This window comes from Pecten maximus, chromosome 11 (assembly GCF_902652985.1).
Source record: "Pecten maximus chromosome 11, xPecMax1.1, whole genome shotgun sequence".
In the NCBI taxonomy this organism is placed as follows: domain Eukaryota; kingdom Metazoa; phylum Mollusca; class Bivalvia; order Pectinida; family Pectinidae; genus Pecten; species Pecten maximus.
Genome location: NC_047025.1, coordinates 33467145 through 33490498, shown reverse-complemented (window position 1 = coordinate 33490498; position 23354 = coordinate 33467145). Strand labels below are relative to the sequence as shown.

Below are 23354 nucleotides of genomic sequence, written 5' to 3'. Positions count from 1 at the left end.
TTGACCGATGTTTTGTACACACTATCAGTTGACCGATGTTTTGTACACACTATCAGTTGACCGATGTTTTGTACACACTATCAGTTGACCGATGTTTTGTACACACTATCAGTTGACCGATGTTTTGTACACACTATCAGTTTTGTACACACTATCAGTTTTGTACACACTATCAGTTGACCGATTTGCCTCCCTTGGATAAACTGTAAGCTTGACAGATTTATCTCCCTTAGATAACCGAAAATGTTGCAATATGGTCAGTCGAATAACTTAAGATACGTATTTGCATTATATGAAACAGATTGTTAATTAAGATATATGCTTACAATATAATAACTACAATGTAGATTGTATTAAAACAAAACTACAGTATTCCCTGATTTTACCAGGCCCTGCCTAATCCAAATTCCTGTCTATTCTGCCTTTGATGTTTTATCCTGGCATTTTCCCTCTTAATCTACAGCAGCTGAAACCTTAATAATCCATACCCTGTTTAATCTGGTTTTGTTTTTGCGTTTACAGTTTTAATAGTCTACACTCATTACACTGATCAATATACACCCATTACACTGATCAATCTACACCCATTACACTGATCAATCTACACCCATTACACTGATCAATCTACATCCATTACACTGATCAATCTACACCCATTACACTGATCAATCTACACCCATTACACTGATCAATCTACACCCATTACACTGATCAATCTACACCCATTACACTGATCAATCTACATCCATTACACTGATCAATCTACACCCATTACACTGGACACCTCTGAACAAGCCAACCTTTTGACCCTGGTGACATACTGGTTAAAACAGGATTTACAATAAGACTGTATGACATACTGGTTAAAACAGAATTTACAATAAGACTGTATAACAACTTATCAATGATTTTCAAAAATTTAAGTAAAAACAAATTGTTCACATCGACTTAATTTTTGCCTTTTCACACAAACTTTGAATACACAAGAAAATCATCATTGTAAGCAAATCATGCAAAATGTATTTAAAGATAACACAGACTTAATGTAATGTTACTCTGTTTACTATAAAATCTACTGATCACAGTATTCCTGACACAGTTCCTTAGCAAACTTTGTAATTGTTCGTTTAGTAACTTTCAGGTCTTCCTTTTTGAAATATTTCTGTGACTGTGTTTCCCAGAATTCCTTAGTTCTCTCAAAATATGACATCACTTCCTCTTCCTCTGACCTGGAAGGTACATCACATCCTTCTAAAATGGCTGCAATGTCATCATCTGACTCATCTAAAATTTAAAAAAAAAACACAAAATAATATATATTGAAGATTAAATTTTTAAGTCATACCAAATACTCCCCGAGGTTACATTCACACAACTAGCCAATGATTGGTGTGGAGAGAAAACACCTGAGCAATGGCTAAAGCTGATTTATTTCTGAAGAAGATTACAGAGAAGCAACAACCAAGTTCAAAACCAGACAGTTTAATGGTTTGGTCCCCACCATATTCGTTTTATGCAATTCAAAGGATTTAACCAATGGCATTATAACATATTAAAGAAAATAACTTTTACATATAAAAATGACTTTTTTGTGTAAACAGGTTATATAAAAACGTTATTTTATCATCTCTTTTTTTTCCACAGAATATGAAATGCCTGTGATCAAACTACTCTTTTTATATCCACAAGATGGCAGTGTCTGAGCCTTCAATTTTGTCCTGGGTACAGAGAGTGAAAGTGAATGTAACCCCTACTGTATTAAGGATGGAATTTAGTTAGAAAATTTGTAGCAATTTATTTAAATGTCTTACCTTCATCATCATCTTCGTCATCATCATCTTCCTCCTTGCCTCCACTGGCCCCTTTAGACTCCTCATCATCAGAGTCTGATTCATCCCAATCCTAAATACACAAATATAATCGGTCACCAATCTCAAAAACACAGCATCTTTCATTTATTTAGTGATTTTTCTTTACAAATTATAACTATAATTTAGCAGAGTACTGTACAATAGAAAATACAGACAGATGTCCAAACTTGTGGCTTTCCTTTGCTTACTTCTATCAACTCTATTTATTATTTAATGTGAACAAATCATTCTTAAATAAAAAAAAAATCACATGTTTCTATATTGTTTTTACTAGCTTTCACTCTCTAATAGAATAATAGAATAATGAATACAACATGAGAAGCTATTTTAGTTTATAGAACAACAGATCCCAGGGGAAACTTGACGACTATCATTTAATTTTTACATTGGTTCTATGTAAGTCTGATTTTTTTTCTGTACTTTTCTCCTTCTGAGCATGCACAAATAGAAACAAAGAAGAACCTACAGGTAAATTTCCAAAGACCTAACTGACCAATTGTTGATGGAAATATGGATTGAAGGACGGACAGATGTACACAGATACCGGTAATATACCACAATACATCCGACATAATTTGACTGGCATATAACAAGAAGCCCATCGGGCCTGCATCACTCAATTGGTATTCATTTGTTTGATGATTCTCTGCCTTTCAATTATTAACCAAAGGAACTTGATTCAATGCCTTTCAGTTTATTTGAAGATGTCCTTTATATGTTTAACAAACACACCCCTATGACCTTAAATATAGGTCAAGGTCATTTCTTTTTGCAAACATTGCGAGGCTTCATCCCAGGAATCTACCTGCCAAATTTCATAATTATATGCCTTATGGTTTGAGAGAAGTTGATTAAATGTTGTTGTTTTTTTAAATGACCTCCATGACCTTAGATATATGTGTCAAGATCACTTTTCTTTGTAAACTTTGTAAAGTTTCATCGTAACAACATATCAGCAAAATATGATGCTTCTCATCGTTTTGGTTAACCAGAAGAAGACATTTAAAGGTTTCCAGGACTCTGATTCCTGTTACCTTGCTTCATCCCTGGAACATCATCATTCTAGGTCTCTTGGTTATCAGAAGTAGTTGTTTAAATGGAAAAGATGATGGTGGATGATGGAAAACAGACAACAGATGGATAGATGACAGACATCACCCCAAGGCGTAAGCTTACTTTGCCCTCTAGGCCAGGTGAGCTATTAAAAAAGGTCACAATTAGGGGACAGTAAATAAACTTACCAGTGTCTGCTTGTTCTGTATAAGCACTGTCCAATCGTCCAGTTTGTGTAGATCAAGGGAGTAGAAGTCAGAAAAGGTGATCTGTCTGTCCCCCACCTCACAAAGTCCTCCATATAGGAACAACTCCCCACCCCGCACTGTCATCAGTGTGCCCATTCTCGGCGGAGGCATAAACACCTCTACATCCATGTTATCCTCCTCCGTACCTTCTGCCTGTCCAGCAGGCTTCTCACCCATTGTGACCTTGAAGATGTCCTCTTCACCATCCTGACATGACCCCTGACTTGACCCTTTACCCACCCCCTGGATATTGCCTTGGCTACATGTACTACAGTTCGTGTCCTCACTTTGAATGTCTGTTTCATTATCAAGTTTTAACTTTTTTATATCTTCTTCTGCTTCCTCAACATCATCATCTTCAGTATCACTGTCTTCCTCATCAACACCCTCTTCATCACTTTCATCACCCTGACCTTCTTCCTTTTTTTTCCTTCTTTTCCTCTTTTCTGTGCCTGTGGATTTTCTTCCTCTACAAGATAAAATATCTAGAATTGAGTCTTTCGATCATCAAAACATATCCTGGTCTCTATGCTCATTATCTGAACATACTGATCAGTCAACAGAAAAATGTTCAAAATTTGACCACAAGAATATACCTGAATTTGAGGGGGAACCAGTTGACCAATAAGAGCACTCCTGAAGGTGATGAGGAACCATTTGACCTCTAAAGTTTAACCAATCAGAACATACCTGAGGGTGAGGGGGAACCATTTGTCCTCTAAAGTTTAAACAATGAGAACATACCTGAGGGTGAGGGGGAACCATTTGACCTCTAAAGTTTAACTAATGAGCGGTAAGCATTTGTCCTCTAAAAGTTTAACCAATGAGAGGGGAGCATTTGTTAACTAAAGTTTAACCAATGACAACATACCTGAGGGTGAGGGGGAACCATTTGTCCTCTCAAGTTTAACCAATCAGAACATACCTGAGGGTGAGGGGGAACCATTTGACCTCTAAAGTTTAACCAATGAGAACATACCTGAAGGTGAGGGGGAACCATTTGACCTCTAAAGTTTAACCAATCAGAACATACCTGAAGGTGAGGGGGAACCATTTGTCCTCTAAAGTTTAACCAATGAGAACATACCTGAAGGTGAGGGGGAACCATTTGACCTCTAAAGTTTAACCAATCAGAACATACCTGAGGGTGAGGGGGAACCATTTGCCCCTCTCCAGATCCAGTGTGTACATCTCGTTAAAAAACAAACTATCCAAGTCTTCTTCATCCTCCATCTACAGAGACAACATACATATATATATATATATATATCACATTATCATCCTGATATCTAGTGCTCATGTCATGTTTTTGCATATTTGTCACCAGTGTTATATAAGAGGCCCAGAGGGCCTGTATCACTAACCTGGTTTATTTACAGAGACAACATACATATATATATATATTTATCCTGCAACTGCCACCGCATTGTCGAAATACACCCACCGTATATATTTTTGCTGTATACGACAGTGACGGAAAACAGCTGTATTTTGGAATCTTAGTACGTGCGTCAGTTCGACTGACCTACTTCAAAGTGAAACTACGTTTAAAAGGCGAACAAATTTCTGTCATTTTTGACACTGTTTCACTTCAAAATGGTTATTTTTGATGATTATTTTTGGCTCGGGCCAAGGCTCGCCACTTTTGTCTTTCTTTACCCTCGCCAAAAAACAGCTTATATTTTAAGACACTGACCATGTATTCTCTATATATCACATTATCATCCTGATATCTAGTCATGTTTTTGCATATTTGTCACCAGTGTTATATAAGAGGCCCAGTGGGCCTGTATCACTCACCTGGTTTATTTGAGCAAACTTCAAAATAATGTTCATGTTCCTTTTGATAATAGCTTTATTTGTTGATGTCTAACAATGCTATATGTATGATTATGGGGTGGGATCTCAACTAACCTAGAAACGAAGTCAAGACTCAACATGATTGTGTTTAATACATATGATTAGGAATAGGGGGTGGGGACCTTGACAGTTTAAAAAAAATTAGTCCTTTAAAGCAATAAAGTCAAATTGCTCCTTTTTGCCCCACCCCTGTGGCCCCTGGTGAAACAGTCCCATCATTTGTATAAATTTGAATACCAGCCACCTAAGGATGCTACCACTAACATATCAATGTCATACATTGCAAAGATCTAGAGAAGAAGTCGTTAATATCAATATGTATTACCAAATGGACCCCTTCTGGCCCCACCCCACAGGCCCCAGGGGAGTCAGCCCCATTATCTGTATAAATGTAAAATCCCAGTCACATAGGGATGCTTCCTATCAAATTTGGTTAAATTCTGATCAGTGGTTAAGAGGAAGTCAATTGTTGATGGACAGACGCTGTATGGCAGACGCCAAGGTATAGCATAAGCTCACCTTGATCCTTTGGACCAGGTGAGCTAATAACCTGGAGGATTTTTTTAATTGATTAAGCCAGTCAGAAATTGATCGTGATGTTATAATATGGATAATGACATTACATCATAAATTTAAAATGGCTGCCTCTGCTTCATTATGTCCACCACATTTTTATTTTCAAGTCTATCAAAATATAAGTCTTCTGAATCAGGTGATGAAAAGTGTCTCTAATTTTGTTCATGTCATATGAAATTTTATAAAACAAGTCACAGATATCACTCTTCTCAATTTACAGAGGCAATATACATATATTTGGATACATTTTATGAAAAAATATATTTTTTCTTCATCACTAAAGTCCAACTAATTAATAATAGTCCAGAGTGATAGTCTTGGTTACACCAGTCCAAATTCTGATAGTCACCCAGAATTTTTTTTATATACTGAACTGCCTTATTGTTAAGTTATTTTCCTATAATTCTCACAGGATGGCAGACAGCTTGAATATTGGGCATTAGGGCCTCTGAAAAATGCCTCCGACCCCTCCCACATGGATAATTCTAGTGAAGCCCTTATGTCAATCAGTGCCAGTAAGGTTTATTAGTTATTTCTTTTCTAACCTACTGTAATATCACTACTGCTTCAATATGGATTAATGATGTCAAAACACTGATCCAGATATATGAGTCAATCAAAACACTGATCCAGATATATGGGTCAATCAAAACACTGATCCACATATATGGGTCAATCAAAACACTGATCCAGATATATGAGTCAATCAAAACACTGATCCAGATATATGGGTCAATCAAAACACTGATCCAGATATATGAGTCAATCAAAACACTGATCCAGATATATGAGTCAATCAAAACACTGATCCAGATATATGAGTCAATCAAAACACTGATCCAGATACATGGGTCAATCAAAACACTGATCCAGATATATGGGTCAATCAAAACACTGATCCAGATATATGAGTCAATCAAAACACTGATCCAGATACATGTATATGGGTCAATCAAAACACTGATCCAGATATATGGGTCAATCAAAACACTGATCCAGATATATGAGTCAATCAAAACACTGATCCAGATATATGGGTCAATCAAAACACTGATCCAGATATATGGGTCAATCAAAACACTGATCCAGATATATGGGTCAATCAAAACACTGATCCAGATATATGGGTCAATCAAAACACTGATCCAGATATATGAGTCAATCAAAACACTGATCCAGATACATGTATATGGGTCAATCAAAACACTGATCCAGATATATGAGTCAATCAAAACACTGATCCAGATATATGAGTCAATCAAAACACTGATCCAGATATATGGGTCAATCAAAACACTGATCCAGATATATGAGTCAATCAAAACACTGATCCAGATACATGTATATGGGTCAATCAAAACACTGATCCAGATATATGAGTCAATCAAAACACTGATCCAGATATATGAGTCAATCAAAACACTGATCCAGATATATGGGTCAATCAAAACACTGATCCAGATATATGAGTCAATCAAAACACTGATCCAGATATATGAGTCAATCAAAACACTGATCCAGATATATGAGTCAATCAAAACACTGATCCAGATACATGTATATGAGTCAATCAAAACACTGATCCAGATATATGAGTCAATCAAAACACTGATCCAGATATATGGGTCAATCAAAACACTGATCCAGATATATGGGTCAATCAAAACACTGATTCAGATATATGAGTCAATCAAAACACTGATCCAGATACATGTATATGGGTCAATCAAAACACTGATCCAGATATATGAGTCAATCAAAACACTGATCCAGATATATGGGTCAATCAAAACACTGATCCAGATACATGGGTCAATCAAAACACTGATCCAGATATATGGGTCAATCAAAACACTGATCCAGATATATGGGTCAATCAAAACACTGATCCAGATACATGGGTCAATCAAAACACTGATCCAGATATATGGGTCAATCAAAACACTGATCCAGATATATGGGTCAATCAAAACACTGATCCAGATATATGAGTCAATCAAAACACTGATCCAGATATATGGGTCAATCAAAACACTGATCCAGATATATGGGTCAATCAAAACACTGATCCAGATATATGGGTCAATCAAAACACTGATCCAGATATATGGGTCAATCAAAACACTGATCCAGATATATGGGTCAATCAAAACACTGATCCAGATATATGAGTCAATCAAAACACTGATCCAGATACATGGGTCAATCAAAACACTGATCCAGATATATGAGTCAATCAAAACACTGATCCAGATATATGGGTCAATCAAAACACTGATCCAGATACATGGGTCAATCAAAACACTGATCCAGATATATGAGTCAATCAAAACACTGATCCAGATATATGGGTCAATCAAAACACTGATCCAGATATATGGGTCAATCAAAACACTGATCCAGATATATGAGTCAATCAAAACACTGATCCAGATATATGGGTCAATCAAAACACTGATCCAGATATATGGGTCAATCAAAACACTGATCCAGATATATGGGTCAATCAAAACACTGATCCAGATATATGAGTCAATCAAAACACTGATCCAGATACATGTATATGGGTCAATCAAAACACTGATCCAGATATATTAGTCAATCAAAACACTGATCCAGATATATGGGTCAATCAAAACACTGATCCAGATATATGAGTCAATCAAAACACTGATCCAGATATTTGGGTCAATCAAAACACTGATCCAGATATATGAGTCAATCAAAACACTGATCCAGATATATTAGTCAATCAAAACACTTATCCAGATATATGGGTCAATCAAAACACTGATCCAGATATATGAGTCAATCAAAACACTGATCCAGATATATGGGTCAATCAAAACACTGATCCAGATATATGGGTCAATCAAAACACTGATCCAGATATATGAGTCAATCAAAACACTGATCCAGATATATGAGTCAATCAAAACACTGATCCAGATACATGGGTCAATCAAAACACTGATCCAGATATATGGGTCAATCAAAACACTGATCCAGATATATGAGTCAATCAAAACACTGATCCAGATATATGAGTCAATCAAAACACTGATCCAGATATATGAGTCAATCAAAACACTGATCCAGATACATGGGTCAATCAAAACACTGATCCAGATATATGGGTCAATCAAAACACTGATCCAGATATATGAGTCAATCAAAACACTGATCCAGATATATGAGTCAATCAAAACACTGATCCAGATACATGGGTCAATCAAAACACTGATCCAGATATATGGGTCAATCAAAACACTGATCCAGATATATGGGTCAATCAAAACACTGATCCAGATATATGAGTCAATCAAAACACTGATCCAGATATATGGGTCAATCAAAACACTGATCCAGATATATGAGTCAATCAAAACACTGATCCAGATATATGAGTCAATCAAAACACTGATCCAGATATATGAGTCAATCAAAACACTGATCCAGATATATGAGTCAATCAAAACACTGATCCAGATATATGAGTCAATCAAAACACTGATCCAGATATATGGTTCAATCAAACCTGCACAACATGGGATCCCCCAGTTCTCAGGTTTCCTCCCACAGTAAGTAATACCCCTCATGTGCTTCAATCGAGGCCAAGAATTGTGATTAATCTAAATTGATATAACTTGTTTCGTAATTGTTGTAAAACAAGTTTACTTACTATCCTATCCTAGCTATTAAATTACTCTATATGTAGGTACATCAGTGATAGTAAATATATAGACACAAAGGATTGTTTTTATACCTGGTCATAAACGCCTCCGAAGCAGACAGCTCTGTTGCCAGGGGTGACAGCCAATGACAAACCACATCTGGCTGAGGGTTTGGTACCAGACTGTTTCATGTGGACCCATTTCCATTTGATTGGAGTATTCTCATCTTTTACTTTACCTGTGACAAAAACACAAGGCTGTTAATGGGACCTATAATCAGTGTAAGGTACAACTCTAAAGAGATAATCTGGTTATTCCAGAGATCGGCTAGAACATAAATCAAAAGTTTGCTATTTCAAATTTCAGGAAAATGTCAGAATGAATCAGGAACTGATCTAGTAACAGTCTGCATATTTGGGAGTGATAGAGTAATTCAAAGTGGTCAAAAACCAAGGAAAGGAATTAAACCTCAACAAATGTGAATCATACCTGGGTATGTTGTATCACATGTACATTATATATGACAAGGTACCGGTACATCTACCGTTCAGATCTCAGTGATTCTATGTTTACTCACCTTCTGTAGTCAGCATTACCATGTCTGTGTGGACTTTGCCCTTGTCAGTGTCACGTCTGACCTTCTCCTTACTGTACCCTCCATAGATAATGACCTTGGTTTGATCTGGAATGGCAGCCATGATGCATCCTGACCTTGGGGCTGGAGGGGCTCCTGAGGGTTCCAGCTTGTTCCAAGAGTATGTTTCCAGGTCAAAGGCATACACGTCATTGTAGTATTTATAATCTCTAAAAACGAGTTATATTATTTAATCATAAATGTGCTCCTCTCAAATACTTTTTTTTATCTGAATTCTGTACTGGAAAATTATTTTTGTGAACAAAACATGCCTCCCCTTGTTAGCCAGTAACATATTTGCTGTTCATTACTTACTGTATAGTTGTTTAATTTCGCGGGGTGAAAATTTCGCGTTTTTCTGTTCAGGACTATTTCGCGGGGAGAAAATTTCGCGCATTTTCAATTTCTTACAAAAATGAATTTCTTGACATAGATTAACCATTCGTAACTCCTCGGGGGATTATAAAAGTTAATACGATACCCGAGTATACCAGCGTGATACTTACGATGTACATGTTCTGCTTAACAATATGCTTTAAATAAAGATTGTTTATTATTCATTGTCATAGTTGTCACTCATCACAAGGTGAAAAATATTCACGGGTATTTAATTTCGCGGACATTACCTTGACCGCGAATATAGCGAAATTAAATCCCCCGTGAATAAAAGCAACTATACAGTACCAGTAAAAGTATCAAGTACTGTATTTCATATCAAACCTATACTGGGCTCAGTAGCTTTTCCTTTCTGTCAAATAAACTTTGCTTCATAATATTTTGAAAAACTACTTTATATACCAGCTTGGACTAAGTCATTAGATTCTGGTCAACTATGCCACATGATCTCAGTAAAAACATTTACTCTCAAATTCTACTGAACTATTTTAAATTTTGACTTTGATCTTTGACTTTTTACCTTGACCTCTAGCCAGGAAACTTCCTTAACTTATTTCAGTCTATTTGCTTGATAACGTCATAACAAATTATTTACTACATAAGAATATTTGGAAAATTATATTTTTAGAGACATGTTGCCACTTGACATATCACTTTGAAGTCAAGGTTACAGTGACCTAATTTCAATATACTGCATAATGTCTGTGAAGATGCATTGCTGTTTCCATTTTCATCAGGATGTCTTCAATAATTCAAATGTTATGACCCAGACAATATCATATTAGAAGTACAAGATTCCTACCTGATATTGTCATGAAAACCACCAAACACAATAATGTGTTTTTTACAGTGAACCATTCGGTGTCCACTTCTACTGGCAGGGGCTCCAGGGGCACTGGAATTAGATACACCAAAGTTAATGTCACTCTGGAAATATTACAGACGATGATATAAGTGTATCTGTCTACAGTCCAACCCACTTAATACAAACTCTGATAATACAAAAACTCGCTTTATACGAATGAAAATCAAATCCCCTGCAAACCATGTGCAATATGCTTATATTGTTTACCCACTTAATACGAATCGATTACGACGAAAACCTGGATGCTAGAGTCCCTTGACCACTGTTTGTGTTGTTTTAAACCCACATAATACAAAGTGTCAAAGTCAGAGTCCGCCAAGTGTGACGCAGGTAAGTTTTCATGACCTTTGTCTCGTACCGACCCACACGCTCTAAAGAAAGTGTATAAAGCTGTAGGCAGGTATACAGGTAAAGTGTTCAATTAAACAATGGTAACCATTGGAGATTACGGAGACTGACATTATCAATTCTGTGAAAGGAACAGAGCTCCACGAGAGTGATGATGACAATGATGATGTTACTGACCCGGAAACATGTGTTACAGATCGCGAGGCCTGCGAATGCCTTGACCAAGTTGAAATAATTCGTTCAAAATCAAAATGACGTTCAAGATTTTGTTTTCAAAAATCTCCTTAGATCTGGATATATTTGTAAGTAAGGTCAGCTTGGAAACAGTGAAACAAACACTGGTCAGTGATTTTTTCGCAGCTGCAAAACGTGATTAGCGCGATCGTGATATGACATTATGTAGCTGTTGTAGGCCTATTGTGTATTGGTAGGCCAACTGTAAATAACCAAAGACTGAACGCCACACACTTACAATGTACAATGTTTTAAATGTTTTATTTTTGATATTAAATAATTAAATTAACATGCGGTTTTGTTCATTATTAGTGAGAAAAGTGTAACATGAAACGTGTGTATACAAACATGTACGAAGTGTACATGTGCTGTGCGAATATGCATGGTGTGGCACATTGGAAATACGACCCCACATAATACGGAACCCGTATAGTACGAAAACATTTGAAGGGTCCCCAGAAATTCGTCATAACTGGGTTGGACTGTATATAAATCAGGGTGATCAGCAGTATAATATCACCTTATGAAGGAAATACAAATAACATCAGATCTGGATCAAGATGTTGACTTTATCAAGTAAAAATCAGCTATATGCTATGCATTTATGAAATCAAAATGTCTTTATAACACATGCATGTATCTTTTGGAGTATTATAAGTAATATTCTTTGAATTAGAAGATTCATTTTATGAAATTGCTTTCAATGCGTCCCTGAGCAGAATCTTTATTACTTTAACCTTTGCACTGTATGACCTTCCTCTACTGCCCTTTCAGAAGAATGACCTTGACCTACCTGATTTTCTCCCATGCCTTGTCCTTTATGTGGTAGACCCACAGTTCTTTGTAGTGGTAGAACTGAGACTGTGTGGGGCTGGCAAATTCCCCTCCGAATATCCACAGCTGCCCTCCTCCCTGTTTTAAGGTTATTGCCTAAAACAACAGAAGCATCAAGAATCTAAATAAAGCCTATAGACTGCTGGCTTGTTGGGAAACTACCAAGACTCTAAAGACCTTTATCAGGTTCTCCTGGCTGGTGGCTTGCTGGGAGATTGGGTACAGAGTTGGGGAGGTTCTATAGATGTTTACCAGGTCATCCAGACTGGTGGCTTGCTGGGAGACTATCAAGGTTCTGTAGATGTTTACCAGGTCACACAGACTGGTGGTTTGGTGGGAGACAATCAAGGTTCTGTAGATGTTTACCAGGTCATCCAGACTGGTGGTTTGGTGGGAGACTATCAAGGTTCTATAGATGTTTACCAGGTCACCCAGACTGGTGGTTTGGTGGGAGACTATCAAGGTTCTATAGATGTTTACCAGGTCACCCAGACTGGTGGTTTGGTGGGAGACTATCAAGGTTCTATAGATGTTTACCAGGTCATCCAGACTGGTGGTTTGGTGGGAGACTATCAAGGTTCCGTAGATGTTTACCAGGTCATCCAGACTGGTGGTTTGGTGGGAGACTACCAAGGTTCTATAGATGTTTACCAGGTCATCCAGACTGGTGGTTTGGTGGGAGACTATCAAGGTTCTATAGATGTTTACCAGGTCATCCAGACTGGTGGTTTGGTGGGAGACTATCAAGGTTCTATAGATGTTTACCAGGTCATCCAGACTGGTGGTTTGGTGGGAGACTATCAAGGTTCTATAGATGTTTACCAGGTCATCCAGACTGGTGGTTTGGTGGGAGACTATCAAGGTTCTATAGATGTTTACCAGGTTAAATAGACTGGTAGTTTGGTGGGAGACTATCAAGGTTCTATAGATGTTTACAAGGTCATCCAGACTTGTGGTTTGGTGAGAGACTACCAAGGTTCTATAGATGTTTACCAGGTCATCCAGACTGGTGGTTTGGTGGGAGACTATCAAGGTTCTGTAGATGTTTACAAAGTCATCCAGACTGGTGGTTTGGTGGGAGACTATCAAGGTTCTGTAGATGTTTATCAGGTCATCCAGACTGGTGGTTTGGTGAGAGACTACCAAGGTTCTATAGATGTTTACCAGGTCATCCAGACTGGTGGTTTGGTGGGAGACTATCAAGGTTCTGTAGATGTTTACAAAGTCATCCAGACTGGTGGTTTGGTGGGAGACTATCAAGGTTCTATAGATGTTTACCAGGTCATCCAGACTGGTGGTTTGGTGAGAGACTATCAAGGTTCTGTAGATGTTTACCAGGTCATCCAGACTGGTGGTTTGGTGAGAGACTATCAAGGTTGTATAGATGTTTACCAGGTCATCCAGACTGGTGGTTTGGTGAGAGACAATCAAGGTTCTATAGATGTTTACCAGGTCACCCAGACTGGTGGTTTGGTGGGAGACTATCAAGGTTCTATAGATGTTTACCAGGTCATCCAGACTGGTGGTTTGGTGGGAGACTATCAAGGTTCTATAGATGTTTACCAGGTCATCCAGACTGGTGGTTTGGTGGGAGACTATCAAGGTTCTATAGATGTTTACCAGGTCATCCAGACTGGTGGTTTGGTGAGAGACTATCAAGGTTCTATAGATGTTTACCAAGTCATCCAGACTGGTGGTTTGGTGGGGGACTATCAAGGTTCTATAGATGTTTACCAGGTCATCAAGACTGGTGGTTTGGTGGGAGACTATAAAGGTTCTATAGATGATTACCAAGTCATCCAGACTGGTGGTTTGGTGGGGGACTATCAAGGTTCTATAGATGTTTACCAGGTCATCCAGACTGGTGGTTTGGTGGGAGACTATCAAGGTTCTATAGATGTTTACCAAGTCATCCAGACTGGTGGTTTGGTGGGGGACTATCAAGGTTCTATAGATGTTTACCAGGTCATCAAGACTGGTGGTTTGGTGGGAGACTATCAAGGTTCTATAGATGTTTACCAAGTCATCCAGACTGGTGGTTTGGTGGGGGACTATCAAGGTTCTATAGATGTTTACCAGGTCATCCAGACTGGTGGTTTGGTGGGAGACTATCAAGGTTCTATAGATGTTTACCAGGTCATCCAGACTGGTGGTTTGGTGGGAGACTATCAAGGTTCTATAGATGTTTACCAAGTCACACAGACTGGTGGTTTGGTGGGAGACTATCAAGGTTCTATAGATGTTTACCAGGTCATCCAGACTGGTGGCTTGCTGGGAGACTATCAAGGTTCTATAGATGTTTACAAGGTCACCCAGACTGGTGGTTTGGTGGGAGACTATCAAGGTTCTGTAGATGTTTACCAGGTCATCCAGACTGGTGGTTTGGTGGGAGACTATCAAGGTTCTATAGATGTTTACCAGGTCATCCACACTGGTGGTTTGGTGGGAGACTATCAAGGTTCTGTAGATGTTTACCAGGTCATCCAGACTGGTGGTTTGGTGGGAGACTATCAAGGTTCTATAGATGTTTACCAGGTCATCCAGACTGGTGGTTTGGTGGGAGACTATCAAGGTTCTATAGATGTTTACCAGGTCATCCAGACTGGTGGTTTGGTGGGAGACTATCAAGGTTCTATAGATGTTTACCTGGTCATCCAGACTGGTGGTTTGGTGGGAGACTATCAAGGTTCTATAGAGGTTTACCAAGTCATCCAGACTGGTGGTTTGGTGGGAGACTACCAAGGTTCTATAGATGTTTACCAGGTCATCCAGACTGGTGGTTTGGTGGGAGACTATCAAGGTTCTATAGATGTTTACCAGGTCATCCAGACTGGTGGTTTGGTGGGAGACTATCAAGGTTCTATAGATGTTTACCAGGTCATCCAGACTGGTGGTTTGGTGGGAGACTATCAAGGTTCTATAGATGTTTACCAGGTCATCCAGACTGGTGGTTTGGTGGGAGACTATCAAGGTTCTATAGATGTTTACCAGGTCATCCAGACTGGTGGTTTGGTGGGAGACTATCAAGGTTCTATAGATGTTTACCAAGTCATCCAGACTGGTGGTTTGGTGGGAGACTATCAAGGTTCTATAGATGTTTACCAGGTCATCCAGACTGGTGGTTTGGTGGGAGACTATCAAGGTTCTATAGATGTTTACCAAGTCATCCAGACTGGTGGTTTGGTGGGAGACTATCAAGGTTCTATAGATGTTTACCAGGTCATCCAGACTGGTGGTTTGGTGGCTTTGCCTGGTCATTTAGGCATCCCTTGGCTACAAGAGCTCCTTGTGAAGATTTGGTATAAAGATACCTGATGAGAGCTCCTGGGAGCAGGGTGTGGCATAAAGATGATCTGCTGAGAGCTCCTCTGGAACTGGGTGGAGTGTAGACACTTGATGAGAGATCCACGGAGTGGGGTGTGGTGTATAGATACCTGATGAGAACTCCTGGGAGTGGGGTATGGTGTATAGATACCTGATGAGAACTCCTGGGAGTGGGGTGTGGTGTATAGACACTTGATGAGAGCTCCTGGGAGTGGGGTGTGGTGTATAGATACCTGATGAGAACTCCTGGGAGTGGGGTATGGTGTATAGATACCTGATGAGAACTCCTGGGAGTGGGGTGTGGTGTATAGATACCTGATGAGAGCTCCTGGGAGTGGGGTGTGGTGTATAGATACCTGATGAGAACTCCTGGGAGTGGGGTGTGGTGTATAGATACCTGATGAGAACTCCTGGGAGTGGGGTATGGTGTATAGATACCTGATGAGAACTCCTGGGAGTGGGGTGTGGTGTATAGATACCTGATGAGAACTCCTGGGAGTGGGGTGTGGTGTATAGATACCTGATGAGAACTCCTGGGAGTGGGGTGTGGTGTATAGATACCTGATGAGAACTCCTGGGAGTGGTGTGTGGTGTATAGATACCTGATGAGAACTCCTGTGAGTGGGGTATGGTGTATAGATACCTGATGAGAACTCCTGGGAGTGGGGTGTGGTGTATAGATACCTGATGAGAGCTCCTGGGAGTGGGGTGTGGTGTATAGATACCTGATGAGAGCTCCTGGGAGTGGGGTGTGGTGTATAGATACCTGATGAGAACTCCTGGGAGTGGGGTATGGTGTATAGATACCTGATGAGAACTCCTGGGAGTGGGGTGTGGTGTATAGATACCTGATGAGAACTCCTGGGAGTGGGGTGTGGTGTATAGATACCTGATGAGAACTCCTGGGAGCAGGGCCATTTGGGGCAGAGACCTTCATCCACTCCTTCTTCTTGATGTTATAGAAAAACAGGTCGTTGTACATGTAAGTCTGTAAATCAACAAACAGACTGATTAATGCATGACCTCCAAAATACTTAAACTTTCAATGAAAACGAAATAATAATTACTCTTGCTGTAATCCAGTAGCTATAAATTGACATTAAATTATCACCACTTTATATTATAGTTGTTTTATTAGTTCAGTGAAAATACACAGATATATAAAAAGCGATAGCATTGCACTACCTAGCCTGTATCCTTGTTTAATCATTTTCAGTAATGGCGACATTGACATCTGATCTTTTACCTTTTAATACAAGCAAGCACTTCCAATAAGAAAGCAGTGAGTGTTTTCAGTCCAAAGGAACTGGAATTATTGAGCAAGAAGCCGATTTTCTATTTATAGTAACAGCGCCCTAGACATTTTTCCTTTTGACCAATAAAGAAATTCCAATAAAGCAGTCCTGGTAAGAAAGCCGTGTGTGAAGTTTGGGTTTAAGTGGTTAACTTAAACTTGCATCATTGTACAAAAATGGTGTCCAGACAAACAGATCTGTCCAAGGGAACTCAAGATGAGGGGAAACTTTAAATAAATTTCCAGGAATTTCTTACAGTGACTTTTGCTTTTGAACTTTCACATCAATAATGAATACCAAGGAAGTTGTGACAGTAGGGAAGTATCATATCAAGTTTGAGCTAACATTATTGTCAGGAAATGGTGACGCGGAATGAAGGACAGACTGACAGAAAACAGTGGCATTCCAATATCTTATTCTGATCTTTGAATGGGGATAATAAAACTATAGCTTAAAAGCTATAGGAAAGTTGGCATTGTTTGTATGATTGTAATATTAACATTTTTGTCCTAATGGGCATGATAAAATTTAAGTTAGAAGGAAAAGTTGGATTTCTAAAATTGCAATGAGGAAGAAAACACATGTTATTATCCCAAGATAGTTACTCAATATGAGTGGAGTTTAATGTCAGATTAACAAATACCATGGTGATAGTCCTAATTCATTTTGTCTAGTCACTCTAGACAAAACCTTATATGCAGTAAATCAAACATGTTAAAGGGTTATTCTGTACAAGTTGAAAATTTCCGGTGATTATGTACTTTTTAAGTACTCTTTCCAATGACTTTTACGATAATTTTATTGTCACCATATAAATATCTTTTCTGTGGTCAGCCTAGGGAATCAAAACTGGTGTCAATACCCCAAGTTAATATAAAGATAGACCACCTAAATATAGTGCAGGGAATCCAGAACTGAAAATTCATGTACAGAATGTATATGAAATATTGGGTAAATACACAAGTGTGTACTCGCTTTATATTTTCTTCCAAGATTGCAACTGTGTTGCTTAATAATTTACTTCTTGTCAATTTCAAAATGTATACAAATATTTCACACTGTTCAGCTTATAAAACACAAACCTGCTGTGAAGCAATCGGGGCCACGGGAACTTTGCTATTCAATACAGCTAGATCTACTGTTATAAATAGTGTCTACAAATTGAATATTTGTTTGTTTATATGGTAAATTCCAACCATTTGTACACGCGTTTGAATTTTGTAAATAACATCTAAGTTTTTCATAATTATGAAATGAAATAGTGGCTATATAAAATATTTCTGTAATTTATTTCCATCAGTTATGTCAGAAACTGACTTGACTATAACTGTGACTCCTACACTGTATCACTGTGTCAGTAAGCCAGTACCTTATTACCAGTGCAGTACTCTCCACCAAACATGATCAACTCCTCCTTGGTAGGATGGGCTGACAATGTCATGTTGCATCTGAAGGGAGACAACAATTTAACACAGCTGATAAATACATATGTTTCAGTTTGATGAAGACATAATCACATTGTGTAACAGTTAAATACTTAATTATAAAAGGGAGTGTTATTATCTTCTCTTATGTCAATGATTATAGTACATCATTAGTTCTAAAGGTAATTGCTTGGCGATAGCCAATACAAGGCTCGTAAACATGTAATCAACTTACGAGGTATTTGCTTTGTTGATCGTTTATGTTTAGACACAAGGAAGAGAGGAAAGCAATGGGACACGTCACAATAACGTTAGCTTTATAAAACTTTATTATAATATTACCACATTATCTTCATTTCTGATTGTTAAAATTTTAGTAGTGATGCACAAGTGTTACATATTCTACTACACATACCTTGGTGATGGGGGATCACATTTTTCCTCGATAACCTGAACTCTCTTCTTATCTTTGCTTTGAAACTCGGCAATCAGCTTCTCTATATCATCCTATTATAGAAAATAAGGAACAAATAAAACTTTACCTACATGGATCAGCTTCTACTGTATACTGATTACTTGAAATCATTACATCAACTCATTTAAAGCTCAATGAATGTCAAGTAGAAGCAAAAAAAAAAGAAGAACAAAGCAGTTTAATGGATTTGTGTTTGTCTTGGTCTGGAGATAGAACTCATCAATTTTGCGTACACTCAACATAAGAAAATGCAAAATTTCGGAAAGTAAAACTAAATCAATCAGAAGTGTACTGATTGTGGCTTTGTGCAGTAATATATGTACAGTGGTCCATAGACCAGATGTTAGAGTGTTGACAGGAGATTGGAGCATGCAGTGTGAGTTCCAGTCAGTGCCATGCTTGTCACATTGCAGATGTCCCTAGTCTGAGCCATGTAACCTCATGTGAAGTTCCGAGGTGCGTAGTTTGACACTCACTACACATGCCAGTTAGTGTAACTCCATCTTCGCTAGCCAAGGCTTCTGATTACGTTACACTCCACGAACCCTTGGCAGATATAGGCGTCAGTTCTGGCCCTCTAGCGGTGATTCGAAATTACCACCCTTCACGCATGACATTTTCGACCAATCAAAACAAGCGTTACCGATTTACTTCATCGGTGATGTTTACAAACACACATCGAGGTTTGGTGTCATTTCGATGAGATATGTGATCAATGACTTATATGAATTGATCAAACACTGCGAATGTTCCCCCAAAGATTGTGATTTTTGTATTTAGGTAAAATGCCATGACATAGTCGGCAATTCCCCATTTTTTGTTTACTGCAAAACCAAGCCAGAATGTAAAACGCGATTTGATTGGATGCCCTGGGATTCCAGGGCGCGACGGTTTGAACACGACTATATCCGCCAAGGGTTCGTGGAGTGTAACGTAATCAGAAGCCTTGGCTAGCGAAGATGGTGTAACTCAGGAAGCTGAGAAACATCAATTTGTACTGTTGTGTTTGTGTCCATGGGCAAGACATTTTTCCTTTATTGTTCTGGATGGCCTGCTGACAGCCTCCTGTATGTTGTACAGTATATATATATATCTGTTATGGTTTTACAAGGTTTGCTGGCTTTACTTAATAGATTGGGTAGATGTAATTGTGCTGGAGTCAGGTTTTGACATTAGTTAGAATACCTTTGTATATTGTGACTCTGTGTTATTCAGGTAGCTAGGATAGTTTTTCACCTCTAGATTCCATTTTGTAGTACCAGGTATTGTTTGTCGCCTTACGATTCATGTATTTTGCTACAGAAAGCTTTGTTGTCTGATTGTTATCCTATTTCGCTGCCATGCTTGTGAAAGTGGTTTTATTTGTCACACCGCTTTAATTGGCTGTTCATCACAGGGACCAATCGTTTGTTTTGCTAGGATATATATGTGGAATCTCTCGGTTAGAGACTATTTTCTCTGGTATAAATCTCATAAGTTCTAGGGTGTACGCTCTCTGTACTTCTGGTTGGCAGCAGAATATATCGTATAGTTGTCAGGTGAGGTAAGCCACCCTACAGGTTGTCCTGACAGCAGTATGTAGTGACAAGGATTTGTAGTCCTAGTGTAAAGCGTTAGCTACCATTCCGTCAGTGGAATGTTTACTGTCACTATTGCTTGTTAACTTAACTTCCATGTTGGGGGGAGGTCTTCTTGTAGTCTTGACTTATTGACATTCTGACTGACACCAGAATGCGTTCTGTTTATTAGCTATTTGGGTAGTCTGGTGACATATCAGTAAAAAATAACATTATGCAGCAGTTGTAAGATATGTTGGGGGTAGTTTACAGTACCAGAAGGCCAGAATGTATTACACATACACGTTGACCTTGCTGAAACAATGCAAGGGAGACAACTTTCACAGGGGGTTGGACTTTAGTTGCAATATGTACTCAGGGCACACCAGTTGGATTTTCTAAGCTTGTAGTTTAGTATTCCTGCTGATATTGACGGAGTATTTTTATAGATTTAGCAGGGTTTTGTTAAATAACTAGAGGCCATCTGGCATTTGATATCAATTAGTAGACTCTGTGTAACTTGACGGCTACTGAGTCCTATGATCGTTTTGTCCATAATTTACTAGTACTGACTTTCTCTTTATAAATTCATTGTGTAGCCAGTTGGATATATATATTGTGTTATATAATAACACAGGTCAGGGTTGACTGACCAACAGGTAAGTTCCCGCGCCTCATACTGCGTCAAGCATTGGAATGTAAGGTATGTGTGGAAGTTGTCCTGATTGGTCATTGTAGTGAGCAGGTGAGTGTGTGCGCATGCTAAACACCTGTCAATACCCTGCACCAGCACACTTTTACATCATTCCAGACACGGCACTCAGCATGACAACATGTTACAATGTACCAGTCATCCGTCCCTGGTAAGTCTTTTACATATATGATCATATTACTTGTTATTTTATTGAAGATCCTACATTTGTACATGTGATCGTCTCGGTTATTTACGTTCATGTTATGTCCATCGTCGCCGTTTCTGTTATTCATGTCATGTTTGTACATTTGTAGGCCTTCTGATTAAACCTGAAACTATACAAGTTGTCTGTGTGATGTTTGCCCACACACATAAGGCTACAATTGTATATATATATATATATATATATATACCCGTAAATTCGTTGTATATATATATATATACTCGATATCATCTTGTTTACATAAAAAATTGTTAAGTTAATATCATTTTGTGTGATCTTTTCAATCTGTGCCATTGGCACATGGAACCTGGGGAAGTAGCTAGGGGCATGCAGGACATGACTGTGTGTCACCGGTTCAGTATCAGTTAACATTTGTTCATTTAAAACACAATGTGAGTCAAGGAGACACCCTCTCATGGCGTTGCTCACGGTCCTACTACATTCATAAATATGACTAGATTAACTTGTCACAAATTTTAATAATAACAAAATACTAAGACTTGTGTCATAAATCTCCTTTGTAACATATCATTTGAACAGATAAATTAAATGATTCACTAGTTAATTATAAGTACAACATGAAGTTTAATATCTGTAGACATAACATGTGTATATTGATTTTTTATCTCTATACTATATAGATGCATGTTGTAGTTTGTGTGTTTTAGAATGTTTGTGATAGTCCTGTGGTAATATGGGTGTTTTGGAGGTAATCTTTGGGTGTTTCACTGTTTTATCATTCTCACATATACAGTATGAATCCCATACAGTATCTCGCAACTGCACAAATTTAAATTTATCTTCGATATCGAGCATACCTCTCCCTTTTCTGCCAGTTCTTTCTTCGCCTTTTTTTCTGCATTCCGTTCTGTCTTTAGTGCAGTCTTCTCTTTCCCTTTTCCTTTCTTGTCTTTCTTATTTTTCTTACCCATTTTGTCACTTTCAAAGTTGAGGTTTCGTGAATTTTAGCAGCCACATGGTTAATCTCAATGTCAATTTGACGCTTATGATTTTTACGTTTTGCGGTCCTTGCGTTCCAAACGTTTCTGTGATGCAGATATGGCAACAGTTCATTGATGTACTACACAAATATTTCTAAAATAAATTATTTTTGGCGATATTTTTTTGTAACATTGCATTCGTGAAGAACGTTTACAATTGTGCCTGGTGATATATATATTATGTATTTTTGGTACCTTTTAGTATTGTTGTTATTCATTTTGTTCAAAATAGGTTCAGTGCGCTGCAGTGTTGTGTTAAAATATGCAATTAACTTCCAGACGAATGGGCATATCCTATCTCGTCAAAAGACCCTTTTACTTTTATTCATAAATTATCTGGCAAAACGTCAAGAACCTTGATTTTCATCACCACATTTGAATGCAAACATTCAAAACAAAATGTTTGTCAATCGGCCATCTTGAATTTCACTACATGTGGTCTTATTCCATTTTTATTAGTTTGTATCCGTGTTGCGCCTGAAGATAATACATTAGTTTCATTTCCTATTTTAAAAAGGATTCTAGACTTGCTTGATAACTATGTAAAATACATTTATTTAACCTATGAAGCCGCGTTAAGGCGGTTATTGCGTGGTGCAGCATGTAGGCCTATACACTAGTTTCAAATTATCATTATTCATTTTTCCTTACAAAGATATAATGTCTCATTGCTCTCGCGAACGGAATCGCATTTTTTCAAACACCGGTTGATAACGATGCAGACTCGCCTCCTTTGAAATATTAATGGAGTCATAAATTAACTAAACGA

At 38.1% G+C, this 23354-nt stretch overlaps 1 protein-coding gene across 1 annotated transcript; it reads right to left on the bottom strand.

The window, feature by feature from the left end:
- Positions 1 to 1046: 1046 nt before the first annotated feature.
- LOC117337862 (kelch domain-containing protein 4-like) lies at positions 1047 to 22610 on the bottom strand. Its single transcript, XM_033898995.1, has 12 exons — positions 22403 to 22610; positions 19052 to 19143; positions 18582 to 18660; positions 16807 to 16905; positions 12553 to 12689; positions 11115 to 11207; positions 9860 to 10086; positions 9375 to 9520; positions 4314 to 4405; positions 3113 to 3641; positions 1812 to 1902; positions 1047 to 1284 (listed from the first exon to the last, which is right to left on the bottom strand). The coding sequence occupies exons 1-12, from the start codon at positions 22514 to 22516 to the stop codon at positions 1073 to 1075; spliced, it is 1911 nt and encodes a 636-aa protein (XP_033754886.1). The 5' UTR covers positions 22517 to 22610; the 3' UTR covers positions 1047 to 1072.
- Positions 22611 to 23354: the final 744 nt, after the last annotated feature.

Bases quoted from the DNA above. Each gene is read 5' to 3' on its own strand.
- LOC117337862 (XM_033898995.1), bottom strand. From the start codon at position 22,516: ATGGGTAAGAAAAATAAGAAAGACAAGAAAGGAAAAGGGAAAGAGAAG. The intron at 12,690-16,806 runs GTATCTATACAC...CTGTTGTTTTAG, and splicing joins CTCCCAGGAGTTCTCATCAG to GCAATAACCTTAAAACAGGG. The intron at 3,642-4,313 runs GTATGTTCTGAT...TTTATCTTGTAG, and splicing joins TGGTTCCCCCTCACCCTCAG to AGGAAGAAAATCCACAGGCA.